We start from the raw sequence: 19,467 nt of genomic DNA on the forward strand, positions 1-19,467 counted from the left end.
TTTTATAGAAATTATAATGATGTACTAACCATACATGTCATGTTTCGGGCATGTCATTCCTCCCAATCATAATAGTTTATTATGTGACTTGATCAACTGGATGATTATGCATATGAAATTGATGAAGAAGAGGCTGATCTGAGTGATATCGGGCGGGATTGGAATCGAAATGAGAAATATAAGCCACTTACTATAGAGAATGCTATCACGGTTAACCTAGGAGACTCTGAAAATGTTAGAGAAGTAAAAATTAGAGAGTGCTTATCCTCATCTAAAGAAGCTAGGATGGTTGATCTTTTAAGAGAATATTAGGATGTTTTTGCTTGGTCTTAGTCTGATATGCCGGGACATGATCCAAGTATTGTGGAACATTCGATGCTAGTAGATCTGAATATTCCTCATAAGAAACAGAAGTTTAGATGGACTAAACGAGAGCTCTCAAAGAAAATTAAGGAATACGTGATAAAGCTCCTATGGGATTTATAGACGTTATCTCATATCCTGAATGGGTTGCTACCATGGTCCCCCTGATGAAAAAAGACGGGAGAGTCAGAGTATTCGTGGATTATCGGGATTTGAACAATGTAAGTCCAAAGGATGACTTTCCTTTACCACACAACGATATCTTGGTAGATAGTACCGCATGCTTCGAATTATTCTCATTTATGGATGGATTCTTTGGATATAATTAGATTCTTCTAAAGAAGGAGGATAAAGCCAAAACCTCGTTTGTTACACCATGGGGCACCTTTTGTTACAAAGTCATGCCTTTCGGTCCGAAGAATGTGGGAGCTAACCTATCAAATTAGAATGTGAACCACACATAAATGGTTACCTTCTCGCAAGAAGATCATGAGACTTGGTTATTACTAGATGACCATGGAGTTAAACCGCAATCAACATGTGAGGTCTTGTCACCATGCCAAATATATGGTGATAGGATTAATGCACCTTCTAACGAGCTACATCAAATGTCCGAGGCTTGGCCATTCTCTATGTGAGGCATCGACATGATTGGTTCGATTAAACCAAAGGCTTCGAATGGACTTCATTTTATTCTAGTGGCAATCGACTACTTTACCAAGTGGATTAAGGCCAATTCATATGATAATGTCACTTCGAATAGTGTGGCAAAGTTTATCAAGCGGGACATCATCTCAAGTTATGGAGTTCCTCGGGTGATCATTACTAATAATGGATCAAATCCAAACAATAAGGTGGTTGATGATCTACTGAATCACTTTAAGATACAACATCTTAATTCTTCTCCTTACCATCCGCAAATGAATGGAGTTGTGGAGGTGGCAAATAAAAATATCAAGAAGATATTGTCCAAAATAATTGAGAAGTACCGAGACTAGCATGAAAAGTTTACCATACGCATTAATGGCTTGCTACACCTCAATCCGGACTTCAATTGGAGCAACACCCTAGGTATATGGTATGGAAGCAGTCCTACTTGTGGGGGTTGAAATCCCGTCATTGAGGATTCTGTCCCAAATTAAACTTTCGTAGACCGAATGGATCCAATAGAGGTATGAACAGTTGAATTTGATTGATGAGAAGGGACTAAGGGTTATTTGTCATGGTCAGAGTTATCAGAAAAAGGTGGCTAAGTCGTTTACCAATAAGGTTAAACCCATAAGTTCTGAAGTGGGAAATCTTGTTGTAAAAGAGATGCTTCCAAATGCCCAACACCATGGAGGCAAGTTTACTCCGAACTATGAAGGACCCTACGTAGTAAAGAAGATCTTACTCGGGGGAGCTCTCATACTTGTAAACATGGATGAGGAAGAATTAACAAGTTCTATAAATGCAGACACAGTCAAGAAGTATTATCCTTGAAATGAAATCGAAGGCCAAAAATGGCGCTCTTTTCCCCAAGCGGATCCGAGTCACTTTGAACTCATTTCATGCATTTCATGCATACATGTATACATATGCATTTGCCCCTTTTCTACAGGTCCTCAAAAGGAAATTCGAGGGCGGAAGAAGTTAACCCAAAAATCAGAACAAATAAGTACTCAAACCATAAATGAGACAATTTGCAAGAAGGTTGAATTTTTCAAACTCAAATTCACCAAAATAGCCATATGAGGCTTTTGAGCAACAAAATGGTCATGACTTCTTCATATGTAATGGTTGACAAGTGAAGTAAGTGATAACACCAGTTTTGTACAAAGATCGGTAGCAATAATAGATAAGCCCTTTGACGTGGTATTTTAAGGACTTTGCTAGCATAACAGTCTTTGAATGATTATGAGAATAACAGTATGTTGTCAGTCACAAATTCTTAAAAGAGTGTATCAAATTGACTTGGGGGTTCGTGGAAGGGGGTGGGAGTGCAAAAATCCACCCTATGGGGACTTTCTTGTTGTGGTGTTCGGAGTACACAGAGTTAACAGTTAGTCGAATGAGAAATTTGCATGAGGAAGGTTTAGTTGCGCAGCACGGATAGATAGATATAAAAGCAGATCATGAATGCTCAAGGCATCATTAAAGATAATGAATTCTATTTCTACTAGTGTATAGAACAAAATAATAGCAATAGATTAAGTGAACTTATTATCTTTATTTTATGTTCTATTAGTAATGAGAAACTGAGATAAGAAAGAATTTTTTTCTACTTAGTTTGTCATCGACACTACAAAAAAACAAGGATTTAGCCACGGATTTTGCCACGAAAAATTGACCAAAATTCGTCGCTAAACCGATTTGCGACGAAAATTAGCGACGAAAAAATATTCGTCGCCAATTCGGCGTCGCAAAATTTAGCGACGAAAAAATAAAGTTCGTCGCTAATTAGCGATGAATTTTGCGACGACTATTTATCCGTGGCTAATTAGCGACGAATAAGTTTCGTCGCAAATTAGCCACGAATTTTGCGACTAATTACTCTCCGTGGCAAATTAGCGACGAAACTTATTCGTCGCTAATTAGCCACAAAAACAAAATGTCGTCACTAAATTTAGCAACGAATTTAGCGACGAATTTTCTGTTCGTCGCTAAATTTAGCGACGAAAAAATAATTTTTCGTTGCTAAATTTTGCGACGCTAGATTAGCCATGAATTTTTTTTCGTGGCAAAATTCATCGCAAAACCCAATTAGCGACGAATTTTACCGAATTTTTCGTGGCAAAATTTGCTACGAATTTTTATTCGTCACAAAATTCGTCACAAATTTGCTACGAATTTTTATTCGTCGCAAATGTTTGTCGCAAAAAGCACGTTTCTTTTTTTAGTGTTCCTTTTTATTCAATGGCATAGGGGGTGAGGGAGTCTTGGATGGCAGCGGGTCGAGGGAGTCCCCGGGCCGAGGTGGATGGCGACGGGCCGGCGAGCTGGACGGTGGCGGAGGGGGTGGGTCTCGACTGGAGCAAGGAGTAGAGCGGGAGGGTAGTCGGGGTGCCGGGACAAGGAGAGGGAGAGAGACCGAGAGATGGAGATGGAGGTCGGGGGCTCGGGCTTGGGGCGGACGGCTGGAGGGATGGCTGCAGGCTGTGGGCGTCGTGGCCTGAGTTGTGGGGAATAGAGAGGCGGTGGGGTAGAGGTCGACGACGGCTACGCGGGGCTGGTGGGCGAGCGGCGATGGCCGCAATGGCGGGGTGACGACGAAGGCGGGTGGTGGTCAGCTGGAGGCTGGCGTTGGTTGGGGAGGCTGCCGAAAGAAGAAGAAGAAGAAGAAGACAAAGAAGAAGATGATGAACAAGGGGGAAGGAAGGTTTGTTCGCACCGGGAGGAGGAAGAGAGAAGGTGAGTGGGGGGAAGAGAGAGAAGGACGAAGAGAGAGAAGGTGAGGGGTAGGCTGCCGAATGAAGAAGAAGAAGAAGAAGAAGAAGAAGACGACGAAGAAGAAGATGATGAACAAGGGGGAAGGGGGGCCTGTTCGCACCAAGAGGACGAAGAGAGAGAAGGTGAGTGGGGGGAAGAGAGAGAAGGATGAAGAGAGAGAAGGTGAGTGGGATTCGGTGGGGGAAATTGAATGTTGTGGAGAGTGGAATGATAGAAAGGGGCGGAAGAGTTTATAGAATGGGATTAGGCGGGAGGAGAGAGTGGGAATCTTAAAATTTCAAAAGCTCCCTCAAAAATTTAGCGACGAAATAAAGTCCTTCGTCGCTAATTAGCGACAAAACACATAATTTCGTCGCTAATTTAAAAAAAAAAATTTGCGACGAAAGATGAAATTCGTCGCAAAATTTGCGACAAATTCTCATTTCGTCGCAAATTGCTGATATAAATTAAATAAAAAAGAAAAAAAATTAGCGACGAAAAAATAATTTCGTCACTAATTTCCAGAATAAATTAAATAAATTTGCGACGAAATAACATTTCGTCGCAAATTTAGCGACTAACACTATTTTTTCGTCTCAAATTAAATAAATTGAACATTTTCTTTTTTTTTTATTTCCTTCATGTTAGCGACGAATAATACATTTCGTCGCTAAATTAGCCACGAAAATAATGAATCGTCGTTAATTTTAATATTTTCTTTGTTATTTTTATTCATAGTGCTAATTTTGTGACGAAAAAAAAGTTCGTCGCTAATTCGCGACTAACGTTTATTTTCGTCGCTAATTAGCGACAAACGTCGATTTTCGTCGCTAACTTTTAATAAAAGAATTTGTGACGAAAAAGGACGTTCGTCGCTAATCGGCGACGAAACCCATTTTCGTCGCAAAGGAGATAGCGACGAATAATTATTTCATGGCCATTTTCGTAGCTAATTAGCCACGAAAAATTTTTCGTGGCCATTTTCGTCGCTAATTAGCCACAAAAAATTTTTCGTCGCTATTTTCGTCGCTAATTAGCCACGAAAAAAATTTCGTGGCTATTTTCGTCGCTAATTAGCCACGAAAAATTTTTCGTGGCTATTTTCGTCGCTAATGGGCGACGAATCTTTTCGTCGCAAATAGCGACGAATATTTATTTTGTCACTATTTTCATCGGAAATTAGCGACGAATTTTTTTCGTGGCAAATTTTTCGTGGCTAAATCCATGTTTTTTTGTAGTGCGAGCTAAGTACAAAGCTAAACATTCATGAGAGGACGAGGATCAAGTAAACTAAATTCCAGAAAAAAAAAATGAAGTATATTTATCATAGTGGATAAGGGAGAATATATTACCCAGCTACTTGACCTTCGACAAACCAAGGTGACCACGAAGCAAGTAAAGTTAAGTTGAGTGATCTTATCCAATCCAGTGTAGCCACGTACGGGATGCCCAAGTCATGATCACCACTATACCAAGAATTCTTTTTGTCAACAATAAGAAAGAAAAATAGTTGATCTATACAAAGAGCAAGTCGACTATATAGAAATTGAAGCAGGATGAGAAAGTTATTCATTTAGCTAATGTTGCGTCACCTGTAAATTAGGGCACGGAGGGATTTCTTAGAGAGGTATCTATGATAAACTGCACTATTAAGAACGTCCTTTGTGTAAGATAGGCTGTAGTTGCATCTGTTCCACTCTTTCTTCGTGCTCTGAACGTCATTTTTAGTAATCAATATCAACATATGAATGTCGGCCATGCCCGCGAAGAGAATGTTTCCTCGTACCTCTCGTATGTGACGGCCTTCACGGACTTTCATATCGTTGGCCCAAATGTAGGAGTACAAATAATTATAGTCCTGTAGACGGAGAATTGATGTAAGTGAAACAACACATTAGCAATTTATCCAGATTCATATGTTTCATCATATATTATCTTACACATATAGATGGATACTATACTTTTAGATATTGTGTTCACGCATTTTGAGTGTTTTAATCTAGCATGTACCCCACACCACAGCCTGGATTGTTGAGACATTGAAATGATGTCGACGATATTCTCTTCGAGTATATTCCTGCTCCATTTTAGCCTAGTGTGGTCACGAGACATGACATTACATCTCGGTACCAATATATGAGGCCAACGTATCGTCTCAAGGCACAAGAAAATTTCAAAGAGAAACATATTTCAGTGATTCAAAACAGACATTCACATTACAAGAAAATATGAGAGAGGTGGATATTCTAGCAATAGCACTTACCCTTGATACCATTTCAAGGTCAGCTAGACATGCTCCATTGGTGGGATCTACATTCATATAATCTCCTTTGCAGTCTGTTTTCGTTGACTTGAAAACGTGAACCCGAAGACATAATCAGAAAAAACATCGATTCGACTACTACTATTATTACCATTTTCTCTGATAAAGAATAACATTGTAAATTCACCTCATAAAGTTCATCTGATATAAGAGCCATTTTGTGACCGTATCGAATTCTTTGACCAATGTCCTTTTCTTTGCAAGTCACTGGATTACCTTGCACATAACCCTGTTCATATAACCAAAACTATAATGCTTCCCTTATGTATATGGCATGGTACTAGCAGATTTGATGTCCTAACGTTATTCAAGGTCGAGAAAGAATATTACATAAAAGAAAGAAATCGCAATATTATTACGTACTTTGAGGTTCAGTAGGGGCTCGTGTCCAGCTTCATTTCCTATATAGAGAAGCAAACAGATTTTCCATTCATGAAGAGAAATAGCTTTATGAGAAAAGGAGTCGGACAAAAAAAATAACAAAAACCAAGGATGCGCACCATCGTATACTTCTTGAACGATGATGGGAACGACAATACCGGAATAATGTCGCGACCCTCCGGAAAATTTCTTCGAGAGTTTCCCGGGGCGAGCAGGGTTAACAAGCCGATCATTTTCAAAACCCCGGTTGTCGGCGGGATTTTTGGATCGCGGGTCTCTCCCAAGACCCATTACTCGAATCGCGATGTAGAGAAAAATTTATCGAGATCGACCTTAGTGTGGTTGGGTGGCATGTGCATAGTGTACATGCATTTTGGAGTCGCCACCGATCAATTTATTGGAGGGTATGATCGGAAAACCCTACCGAGCGGTCGGGAGAAACCGTTCGGTTCTACGAGAACCAGAGATTTGGGTCCGGGGACTTGGTTACTCCAAGATTTACATTGACGCCCTTTCGGTTACCGATGTCGAGTGATTTTCTAACCTACGAATTCATGCAGATGAAATTTTAGGTGAGGTAGGCTCTATCAATATAGGGTGTCATGCGGATGGGATTTGTCTACCCTAACAGTCACAATTAGAAAATTAATGTGCGCAATCAAAATAATCTCGATCAATTCAAAAAATCAATCATGTACATGTGTCTAGCACAGCCCTATCGACCCACAGAAAAGTTGAATTTGAGTTCCGGGGTGATTCGGGAAAATTTGGGCCGAAGGTCCAGGAAGGGTAGAATGGTCATTTTTGGGGGTTCGGGACCCAAAAATAAAAAAATTACGATCCGGCCAGTTGAATGTGGTCATTTCCTATTTTTTGTGATTTTCTTCAATTTTTCTAATTTTTCTAATTTTTTATTTATTTTCTAAAAAGATTGGGAATTTTCCGGATCGATGCGGATCAACCCTCGAAACCTCAAAAATTCTCGATCCAAATTATAAGAGTCCCGAATCGATCTAGAAATTTTTTAGAAATTTTCCGGGAAAATCTGGGAATTTTTATGAATTTTCTATGAATTTTGGGATTTTTTGGAAATTTTTATTTATTTTTTTATTTTTTTATTAATATTCCGGACCGGGTCAAACCGATACATACCGCCCCCGACTCGCTTAGCACAAAAAAGACGTCGCACCTCTTTTATTTGATTTTTTTTATTTTCTGAAAAAACAAAATCTTAATATTCGAATATATAAAAAAGAAATGGACGGCTGAGATTAGTCCTAGAATCGATCTCGGCCGTTCGTCCCTTACTAGACAAAATGACGCCGTGCCGGACTCGCTTTATAAAACGACGCCGCATCTAAATGTTGAATGGACGGCCACGATCTAAACTAAGACTCGATCCGAGCCGCTCGTCCCTATTAAAACCTAAACGACGACACATCCGAGTATGTATTCTAAACGACGCCGCTTCAGTTGCTTGAATGGACGGCCACGATTAGCCTTGGACTTGATCCAAGCCGTTCACCTCACCTAAGCCTAAACGGCACCATATGAATTAAAAAGATGGACAGCTGCGATTAAAACTAAGAACCAATCTGGACCGTTCATTCCCTCTAAAGCCTAAAACGACGCCGCTTACGCTCTATATACCCTAAATGACGTCGTGTACAACTAACTAAAATGACGTAGCATTTGATTTTTTCTATTTTCTATCTAATAACCTAATATCCGAAAATACAAAAATACGATCCAACGGCTGAGAATCAAATCTACCTAATTATCTTAGCCGTTGGATCCGAGCCAAGTCGGCTCGCTCGCGCCAACGGGCGAGCCGACTAGGCTCCAACTGGCCCTATCAGAACGCGACAACTCAGCTCGTTGACCACTTGACCAAGACACGTCGGTATCGTCGTCTACCTCGCGACGAAGCGCACGAACGGCCGAGAGCCTCCGGCGACGATCTAACGGTGAAACCTCGACCAAAACTTACGAAACCAATTCCTATCGACTCGTCTCAACCTCTACTTTAACATATCCAAAAGTCGAACGATTTCACCAAGCTAATCTCGAGTTATGAACTACGCACTGAGCATCAACTCGAAGTTCAATCAAGCAGATCAAGGCCAAACCAAAGCAATTAACACATACGAGAGCATCATAGGAGGTTTAGAAGACTTACCTTGAGCTCCGATTGAGCTCGCAATGGCTGGAATGGCCCGGCCAATGTTCGGCCAGACCGGCGTGAGTGGAAGGTTCAACTCGGGCGATTAGGGAGAAATCAATGCAAAAATGATATGCGAACGTGATTAGTGATGTACAAAGATGAAAACGCCCACATTAATTGAAGAAATCATGCTCGCAGAAGTAAGATGCCATGCGTGTGCAGTAGGAGGATGTAAAGCTCGACTTACCAATCTAGGAGGTTCGAAGGCGATTGAGCTGGTGCGATCGACTCCTCCTTGCTCGGGTAGACTTCCGGTGACGATTCGGTGGCTTGATTTGGCTTGGATCAGCGGCGGCGAAGATTCTGAATCTCGGTCCGCAACTTGAGCTCAAGCCTTGCGCGAGAGCTTCTCTCTCTTCCTCTCTCTCTTTCTCTCTCTATTCTAGTGTGTGAGTGAGCAGAATGAAAGCCCCCTCCATCGAGAATCTTCTTCGGCCTTTTATACTTGGTTTTCGAATTTTTGCGCGTCAGGTGTGAGCTGGCCGAGAGGTTTTCACGTGCAATCACGTGATTTTTGGTTCGCCGGACAAGAACGGAATCATTAGGATTCCGTCCAAGTTCGTCGAACCTCCGTTGATCACGTAACGAGCGCCAATTGCTCACGTTCTTGAATATGTTGACTTTCTGCACCATCGGAGCTTTGACCTGCAATTCCACCGTGCTCCGGCGGCCTTTGGCCATGCCGCCGGTGGCAATCGACTGAGCATGACCTCCACATGAAAACCCCCACACCAATTAGCTCAATTATACACCAATTGACCTTCAATTTGGCCATTGAAATCCAACTCTCATACCTACAATTTGCGCGCATGAATTGGGGAAGACGACATTGTTTGGACGGGTTCGACCGGTCCGGCCGGCGGGAGCACCGGTCCGAACCGGTTCAGACAGTGTACTTTGTAAAATTTTCGAAATTAATCAAAATTGGTGGGGAATTTTTGCAATTAAACCTCCAAATTAGACTTTAGGGCCTGAATATTATATAAAAAAGTGCTTTTGCCCAAAAGTTCACTTCAATTTCTATGAAAACCCCAAAATTTTCAAAATTCCCAATTTGGGGAAAAGTTCAATTGGATGTCAATTTGATCAAATTGGTCCATGAGACCTATGCCAATCGATTTGGAATGCATGAAAACATAGGGGGATGGTCCAATTTCACTATGATGGTCCCTCAATTGAAAGTAATTTCAGAAATTGAGAAATTGAGGGACTAAATTGCAAGATTCTTAGAAATTTCGCCCAATTCGCGCAATTCGTGCAATTGAGGGTGCAATTGATCAAATTGAAGTTTGAAATGACTGCAATTGAATGTCTAGACCTAAAATGTGTAAAAATTGCAAATAAAAAGACTCAATTGGTATTTTTTGTGCAAATTCAACCCTAGGCATTATGAAGAAACACCTAAAATTGGATTTAATTTTCAAGTTTACTTGAGGTCAATATGAAAAGGGAATAAAAATAAAAATATTGGACATTTTCCGATATTTTTACGACCTCGAAAAGTATTTTTTATGAATTTTCTAATATTTTCCTATTTTCTGAAAATATTAAAAAATGTGAAAAATATGAAAAATTATTTTTTGTTCAAAATTGGTTCCTTATGCTTGGCCAAGGCTTCCAATGTTGATTTTTTTTAATTTTTTGATTTTTTTGTGAATTTTTGAGAATTTTTAGAAAATAAAACTAAAGGAAAATTAATTAAAAATCGAGTGTCAACAGTTGCCCCTCTTTGAAAGTAATCTCCGTTAGAGGTTGCTTTCAAAGACAAGGTAACACCTAGATCCTTAATCGATTCTGCTGGGGAAAAATCTAAAGACAACAAGTTTTGACATTCAATTGCCTTATATTTGTCGTTAAAGCTCTGACTCCGTGGGGAATTATTTGAAATTCATGCTCATTTTATGTGAAAGAGAGTTGAGAAGAGAGAGACTTACCTGTAGCTTACCTGTTTGTGGTCAGAGATTTGTTGATATGAGGTTGACAAAGTGAATGTGTGGAATTACCTTTGAATGGTTCGCGAGATTTTGTGATGGTCGGCGTCCATCCGGTGTCGAGTTGCGGTTTGAAGATTTGGAAGAAAGGTTCACCCTTGTAACAAAAGGGTTTTACCTATTAAAATGTAGATTGGCAATCCTCTAGGAAAGGATTCACCATCTGGAGAAATTGTGTGACATTCTGAATTCCGACCCCATTTCGAAGTTTATGATTAAAATGAGCATTGATGCGTTTCAGTAATCTCACTCGGAATTGATCACTCTAGAGACGATCGACCGAAGGGGAATGGCTAAATAGGATAGTACGCGGACTAAAGAACTCGGCCGCGGACTAGTATCCCGACCATAAGGATCGCGAGGGTACGTTCTAGACCATGTAGGTCGATCTATGATTAGTATCGTAACAATCTGCTAGTGTCGTGCAAATGGACCGCGGGTGGTTCCGCTATGCCATAGCATGATTTGCGGATAACCCCGATCCGATTCCTGACGATCACGTCCCGCTAGGATTGATAGTTTCCCTCGCGATTACATGACAACCAGGATCGCCGTGGTCCGAATAATTCTTAAACGTGAGAAAAATCACGGGTCGATACACGTAGCTCCCGAGAGCCGCCCGTCGATCCGAGATGCACCGAAATCGCAATCGGCTAATTTCTTAGCGCGAAGTGAACTTCGAAATCGGCGGCCGGGTATTTGAGAATTCCATTGCAAATAAATTCGACGTCGCCTCACCAGAGTTAATAAGGATTTTATATCGCAGTATGAGTCAGAAAAAGTGGAGATCAAATCGCGAAGCGAGAAGTGCACCCCGGTCCCGGATTTTGTTCAGCATCTTGAGAAACCGCGAAGAAAAATTTTGGCCACTTCATCATCCCATCACTTCAGCCAAATTATATCAAAGAAATGAAGAGGGAAAAGTGTTCTTGAAGTTCAATTCCCAAAGCCCATTTAAAACTCCAAAAACCCCATTTTCCCCAAAAATCCCACTACCTACCTCTACTATTCATGTCCTTCACCCACCCCACTCACTAGTCACTCTTGATTGAAATTGGGTCACCTCAAATCACTCACTCTCTCTTCTCTTATGGGCTGAAGCTACCTTCCCTCTCATTCCCTCACTCTCATTTTCACTCACTCCCCAAACTCACTCTCATCTCTCCCTCTCACTCTCTCTCGGCAAACCCCATCTCCGGTTACCCCAAGGCGCTGTAACCACCACCTCCACCACCTCACCTTCCCCTAGAGGCCGTGAGCCGCCGCCGCCACCAACGAACCGCCCTTCTCCCCCTATTTAGACACCGGTGCAGCAAGGTTCGGGAAAGGTTGCTCACCGGTTTTGCTCCTCATTTGAAGGTAAGGAGCTAAAATCTTGCCACAACCATCTAGGGCAGTTTAAGTGAGGTTCATTGGTGGATTTTGGGAGGATTTCATGGACTAAAAGTGTTGCTCTCTTGTTTGAACCAAAGGGGACAGCTTGGGTTCAAATCTGGTCACGCGAAGTCGCCGCTCATCCGCCGGAGTTTCTTCGCCAAAAAGGACTTGTAAGTGGCTCTAATCCTTCCTTAGGACTATGGGTTACTAAGGAGCTTGGTAGTTTATGGATTAGGAGGATTTATAGGCTGTTTGGGCGTGATAATGGGGAGGCCGGTTCTGGAAATTCTGACCTGCTATTGATCCGAAAATTGGGTTGATAAATGAGCATGTTCTTGGTTGATTTGGGTGTTAAATGATGGTCTAAGATGAGGGTTATGGGTTGAGCATGATAGATTCGGCCTTAGGCGTGAATTGGATGTGAGTTGTTGCACGTTGTGATCTTATTTGTTGTTGCCGAAATTGTTGTGAAAATTAGGAAAAATTTTTGAGTTGGGACCACGATATGTTTGGCCATGTGAGTGAAATGTGAGGTTACATGTTGGAGTATGTACCGGATCGGTGGGAACTTGATTGGAGCAAAATGAGATGTTATGTGGCTTAGATGGGGCCGAATGGAATTGGTGCATTGTGGGTGTATCATAGTGTTCTAAATTGATATGCGAACCTTTAAAAGTGTCAAGGTGAGAATCGGCTAAATTTGTGATGCGCGAACCATGTGTTAGGTAGCGCGATTGAATGTTGTGCTATTGGGCCTTATTGGTTATACTCGATCATAAAATTTATTAATGAAAGCCTCTGGTTGTGAATTATGAGTATTGGTACCTTGATGCGTTAAACGCGGGGTTTATAGTCGATTATATTATACTATGACATAAATGGTCATATTCAATCAAGTCGTCTAAGGCCATAGTGATGCCGTATTCGTCTGATTGTCCGAGACCGAGGAGATATAAAGGTCGTATTCAATCAAGTCGCCCGAGGCCATAGTGATGCCGTATTCGTCTGATTGTCCGAGACCGAGACTTAATGGGGCGTATTCCTAAGTGTCTGAGACCCCGGTGTGCACACATATATATATACATACCGAGAATATATTTTAAGCCCGATGCGTTATTACGTGGGCCAGATTATGAAAGTGCGTATTTTAAGCCCGATGCGTGGTTACGCGGGCTAGATGTTTGAGAGGATGTGTTATGAGCCCGAAGCGTTGACACGCGGGCACGAAAATGGACTACTTGATGTTGATACTACGTGTGATCGAATTGCGGTAATGCCCGAAGTCTAAAGTGCCATAGTATAGAAGTTGACTGCGGGATTAAGAGAGTGTGTGTCGTCGGTTTTGAATTGATTTCATATTGATTTGGGTTGTTTGTGTGTCTTTGGGTTATTTATCTTGGTTTGATTAGCTCGGAGGTACTATACCCTAGGGTCGGCTTAGATCCACCTTATTGGGATTTTCATCTCACCCCTTCGTGGGACCCACTTTTCGGACCACCGACCCCGAAGATGCCGCCGCCGCTTTTTGGGATACCGAGACGGATCGATCGCATAGTGACGAAATATGTATTAGGTGATGGTAGGGTGTACTATAGGAACCTTAGCACCGTGTGGATAGATGTAGGAGGTGGAGCTTGAGAAGAGTCTACCTTTTTGGCCCGGACTAAGGGAGCGGAAGAAGGAATGGGTGGACCCCTTCAAATTTATGGCGTACCCTACGACGAGGACGAGCAAGGAGACCCCATGGAGTTGGACCCTACTGAGTGCTTGCCATGGAATGGAGAAGTCGAGAACCCGGACACCGAATCGATGGAGGAGGAGGACGCTGAAGAACCAATGGAGTCCGACCCGGAGCCGATAGAGGAGGCTCAAGCAAGAGAGGTTGTAGATGGCGATGTAGAGTCGGAGGAGCCCACCGAGTCCGAGCAGGCATTGATGGACGAGTTCAACGAGCCACCGGATTCCGAGTCAAAGCCCGAGGCGGAGGATCCGTCGGATGGCAGTGGACCCGACCTTTAGGTTTAGGTGATTGTGGGTCTTTTGGGCACCTATAGACTAGGTGTAGTTTCTAGTTGGGTCGTCCCCTTTTGATGTAACCGACCCCTCTCCCGAACTCTTTGATGCATTGCTATGTTATTCTATGTATGGATGTTATGCTTTTATATTATTGAATCTCCGGTTTCTTAAGTCATTCTATTGAGTTTTATTGGTTGGGTGTTGTATCGCTTCCGCATGTGCATATCACATTACGTTAAGTTTATCGCCGCGTTGATCCCGGGAGACATAAGCGTAAGATGAGGGATGTTGGCGCGCCGGAAGGACACGGGGCGTGACATCACCGTCGAAGTGGTATCAGAGCAAGGTCAGCTCGATTCAAGACGATTGAGGTTTGGAGTAATAAGGAGGAATGACTTAGAGACGCCCGGGTAGTGAGACCTTAGGAGATTCGCTAGAGTTAGGCACAAATTGCATGACATATGAATTGGCGCTTGCGACCGGCGTATTGGATTGGCATCACTATTGTGATTATAAATCTATGGGAGCTTCGTGCGTGGCGTTGATTGCTATGGCTTAGTGTCTTGTTTGTGAATCATGTGGGTGATTGTTGTGATTTTCTTGAGTTGCGGATGCGTCTGGACTCGAGGTAAGAGCCCGACCCCTTGAATGTGAACCCCTTGGTTGTCTGATTGCTTGTTGTGTGAAGCGTGTATCTTGTTGTGGCTGTCACCGTGGGTGTGTCATAGACCTGGTATGCTAGTTGTTAACTTAGGTCTTTGACTTCCGCGTGGGGTTATGGGTTGTTCGGGTGTTGTGAGGATTAACGAAGATGAGCGACAGAACTAGAGGGACGATGGGAGCTTCTAGCTCGAGAGCGCCTGTGATAGAGGACCCAAGAATTGATGGAGTTCTTAGGGCCCTGGAGGAAATTGGTAATTTGATGGGCGGACAAGCTCGGGAAAGAGCTGCTGCCGTGGCTCAAGCTGCAGAGGCTGCTGTAGCCGCCGCCAATGTGGCAAATGGGAGTAACCATGGAGGAGGAAACGGGAACGGGAATCGCCCGATGAGTCGCCTGGTGGAACAATTTCTGAAACCGAAACCAGCTCGGTTTGATGGTGCTGGAGATCCGGAGATGGCACCTCGTTGGATTGAGAAATTGGAGAAGGCCTTTGAGGTTCTTGGGTGCACCGATGAGGAGAAGGTGACCCCGGCGGCTTACCAACTAGAGGGTACTGGAGATGATTGGTGGAAGGCCACCGGAGGAAGGGTATTTCCCGAGGGCGTTGCCCTCACTTGGACCGCCTTTACCGAGGCATTTAACGGGAAGTATTTCTCGGAGACCGTTCAAGAGCGGAAGTTGGTAGAGTTCCAACAACTTCGCGAGAACCGGTTAACGATCGACCAATATGAGGCGGAGTTCGCTAGATTGTCAAGGTACGCGCCGAGGATGGTGGAGAACCCAATATATAAGGCGCGAAGATTTAGAGATGGATCGAGACTCGACCTTCGCAATCAGATGATTGCGATGAACCCGAGGACTTATGAAGAAATGTATGAGCGAGGTCGGATGATTGAAAGAGACATGAAGGAGAGGGCTGCCGCATCCGGTTCGCGGTTTGCTCCCGTCGGGGATAATCGTCAAGGCGGCAAGAGGCCAATGGCGGGTAATAGACGCTTTATCCCTCCCCGATCCGGAAAAACATTGGGAAGCCCAACCATCGGGCCAATTGGAATTGTCGCATGTGCGCGCGAAGGCACGGGAATGGACCCCGCCCAAGCGTAACGGGCGCGTGCTTCAAGTGTGGCCAACCGGGTCACCATGCAAGAAACCGCCCGAGTCAAGTTCCCGGGACCGCGATCGCAAGGACAGCGACCCCAATATGGACCGCCGGCGGGAGCCGCCATGCAGAACAACCTGAATAGACCGCCGACTCAAGGACGAGTGTATGTCGTAGCTCGCAAGAAAGCGGAAAATGCACTTGGTGTGGTCACGTGTACGGTTACATTATGCAATCATGCTGCCTATGCATTGTTTGACCCTGGAGCATCGCACTCATTTGTATCCGCCAGTTCATGAATTGACCGAAATGGCATTGAAACCGTTGGATGTTGAGTTGCATGTAACTACCCCGTTAAAGGATAGAGTATTGATTTCGTTAGGGTCGCAAGGACCGTAAGATAGTCGTCGGGGGTAGTGAGGAGAGGATAGACCTGGTTGTGCTAACCATGTTTGATTTTGACGTTATAATTGGAATGGATTAGTTGGGTAGACAAGGGGCTGTTATGGATTGTAGTAGCGGGGTGATTAGGTTCAACCCGACCGGTCGCCCTAGATTCGAATTTGTAGGGAGTCGAGGAGGCACCTCGATTCCTTTGATCTCGTCACTAGAGGTGACTAAGTTGTTGAACGGAGGATGTCAAGCCTATCTAGCTACCGTAGTGGACCCAACGGTCGAAGGACCAAGGCTGGAAGATATAGCGGTGGTGCGCGAATTTCCCGATGTCTTTCCTCGGGAATTGCCGGGACTACCACCAGAAAGAGAAATAGAGTTCGTGATCGAGTTAGCCCCGGGAACGGAACCGATCTCGAAAGCACCGTATCGGATGTCCTTGTCGGAATTGAAGGAACTAAAGGTTCAAATGCAAGAGCTATTGGATAAGAGCTTTATTCGTCCAAGTGCGTCACCGTGGGGAGCGCTAGTACTATTCGTAAAGAAGAAGGACGGGTCTTTGCGCTTATGCATTGACTATAGGCAACCGAACCGGATCACGGTTAAGAATAAATACCCGTTGCCTAGAATAGATGATCTGTTCGATCAACCGCAAGGAGCTGCAGTGTTCTCTAAGATAGACTTGAGAACCGGGTACCATCGGTTGAGGATAAAGAAGGAGGACATACCAAAGACGGCGTTTCGGACACGGTATGGTCACTATGAATTCACGGTTATGCCGTTTGGATTGATGAACGCTCCAGCCGCTTTCATGGATCTAATGCATAGGGTGTTTAAGGGATATTTGGATCAGTTCGTCATTGTCTTTATAGACGACATCCTAGTTTATTCGAAGAACTCTGAGGAACATGAACAACATCTAAGTGTGGTTCTACGGACATTAAGAGAGCACTCGCTTTATGCCAAGTTCGGTAAATGCGAGTTCGGCTTAACGAAGTGGCATTCCTCGGACACGTCATTTCGGAAATGGGATTTCAAGTGGACCCTACAAAGATCGAGGCGGTTATGAATTGGCCGAGGCCGACGTCGGTTACCGAAGTTCGGAGTTTCTTAGGACCGGCCGGCTATTATAGGAGATTTGTGGAAAAGTTCTCGTCGATAGCAACTCCTTTGAAGAAGCCTACCGTAAAGGATACGCGGTTTGAATGGACGGACAAGTGTGAAAGAAGTTTTCAAGAACTCAAGCATAGACTTACGACCGCACCGGTATTGACGATTCCTTCCGGCCCAGGAGGCTATGAGATATATAGCGACGCATCGTTGAAAGGGCTAGGATGTGTTACGATGCAACATGGAAGGGTCGTTGCTTATGCGTCGAGACAGCTTAAGGCCTCATGAAATGAACTACCCGACACATGATCTGGAGCTAGCAGCGATTGTATTCGCATTAAAAATTTGGAGGCATTACTTGTGCGGAGAAAGGTTCCAAATTTACACGGACCACCAAAGTTTGAAGTATCTGTTCTCCCAACGTGAATTGAATATGAGGCAACGTCGGTGGATGGAACTACTTAAGGACTACGACTGCGACATTCTATACCACCCCGGGAAGGCGAATAAGGTTGCCGATGCGCTTAGTAGGAAGTCAAGCATGGCGCACTTGCTGGTCAAGGAGTGGACTCTGTTGGAAGGAATAAGAGATTCCAGATTTAAGCTTGAAGTGTGTCAACTGTCCAGTTTGATGGCCACATTGAGAGTAGAACCGGAGATTCGAGAAAGAGTCAAGGTCTTGCAATCTACGGACGATGAAGTTCGGAAAATCCTGGAGATGGATAAGGAGAGAAGGAAGCCTGATTTCCAAGTGTCGGAGGATGGGACCACGATGTTTCGCGGGTTGTGTGTGCCCAAGGATGAGGAGTTAAGGGAAAGGATCCTGTCAGAAGCTCACAGAAGTAATTATAGTATCCATCCGGGTAGCACGAAGATGTACCAAAATTTACGACAGCATTACTGGTGGAACGGAATGAAAGTGGATGTCGCGAAGCACGTGGCAAAATGTCTAACGTGCCAGCAAGTGAAGGCACAGATCTGTAAACCGGGAGACCTACTCCAGCCGTTAGAGATTCCCGAATGGAAGTGGGAACACATTACGATGGATTTTGTTATGGCTTTACCAAGGAGTCAGAGAGGTCATGACTCGATTTGGGTGATCGTAGATCGGTTGACCAAGTCTGCACATTTCTTAGCAGTGCGAAAGGATTTCGCCATGGACAGATACGCCGAATTGTATATGCGGCGGATAGTCAGACTTCATGGAGTTCTAGTCACAATTACATCGGACAGAGACCCCAAGTTTACCACTTCATTCGGGAAGAGCCCGCAAGAGGCAATGGGGACAAAGTTACAAGACAGTACCGCCTATCATCCCCGGACGAACGGACAATCCGAGAGGACTATTCGGACATTAGAAGACATGCTAAGGGCATGTGTCATAGATTTCAAAGGAGGTTGGGAGGAACAGTTGCACCTTGTGGAATTCGTTTATAATAACAGCTATCAGCAGAGTATTGGGATGGCACCATTCGAAGCACTATATGGTAGAGCGTGCAGAACGCCAATATGTTGGGACAAAGTCGGTGAGAGGAGTATAACGGGTCCGGAGTTGGTAGAGCGATCGGTTGAGGCGGTGAAAGTGATTAGAGAAAGACTTAAGAGCGCCCAAAGTCGCCGAAAAAGCTACGCGGATAGACGGCGTAAGCCTTTGGAATTCCAAGTAGGAGACCATGTATTTCTCAAGGTATCGCCGATGCGAGGACTATCTCGGTTTGGAAAGAAAGGGAAGCTGAGCCCGAGATACGTGGGACCTTTTGAGATACTAGAACGAATCGGAACCCTGGCCTATCGGCTTGCCTTACCGCCAAACCTGTCGCAAGTCCACAACGTCTTTCACGTGTCAATGCTGCGGAAGTACGAACCAGATCCGACCCACGTCTTGGATTATGAAGCTATAGAAGTAGACGATCGAGTGACGTACATGGAAAGGCCAGTGAGGATTGAGGACGGGAAGGAGCAAGTCTTGAGAAACAAGACGATCCCGTTGGTGAAGGTAATCTGGGAGCACCACGGAACCGAAGGAGCCACCTAGGAAAGCGAGGAAGCAATGAGGCGTCAACACCCCCACCTGTTCGAGTAGTTAAGTCTTGTAAATTTCGAGGACGAAATTTCTGTAAG

General features: G+C 44.0%; 1 protein-coding gene across 1 annotated transcript in view; it reads right to left on the reverse strand.

The window, feature by feature from the left end:
- Positions 1-5,104: 5,104 nt before the first annotated feature.
- Positions 5,105-19,467, reverse strand: part of LOC125314746 (serine carboxypeptidase-like 18) — an 80,520-nt gene continuing 66,157 nt past the window's right edge. Inside the window, exons 6-13 of the mRNA XM_048277706.1 lie at positions 6,595-6,641; positions 6,458-6,495; positions 6,222-6,323; positions 6,039-6,121; positions 5,782-5,938; positions 5,558-5,629; positions 5,364-5,482; positions 5,105-5,237 (exon numbers count right to left, since the gene is read on the reverse strand). Of these exons, the coding sequence (XP_048133663.1) occupies positions 5,120-5,237; positions 5,364-5,482; positions 5,558-5,629; positions 5,782-5,938; positions 6,039-6,121; positions 6,222-6,323; positions 6,458-6,495; positions 6,595-6,641 (736 nt within the window). The 3' untranslated portion in view covers positions 5,105-5,119. The remainder of the gene's footprint in view (positions 5,238-5,363; positions 5,483-5,557; positions 5,630-5,781; positions 5,939-6,038; positions 6,122-6,221; positions 6,324-6,457; positions 6,496-6,594; positions 6,642-19,467) is intronic.

This window comes from Rhodamnia argentea, chromosome 4, assembly GCF_020921035.1.
Source record: "Rhodamnia argentea isolate NSW1041297 chromosome 4, ASM2092103v1, whole genome shotgun sequence".
NCBI classification, from domain to species: Eukaryota; Viridiplantae; Streptophyta; class Magnoliopsida; order Myrtales; family Myrtaceae; genus Rhodamnia; species Rhodamnia argentea.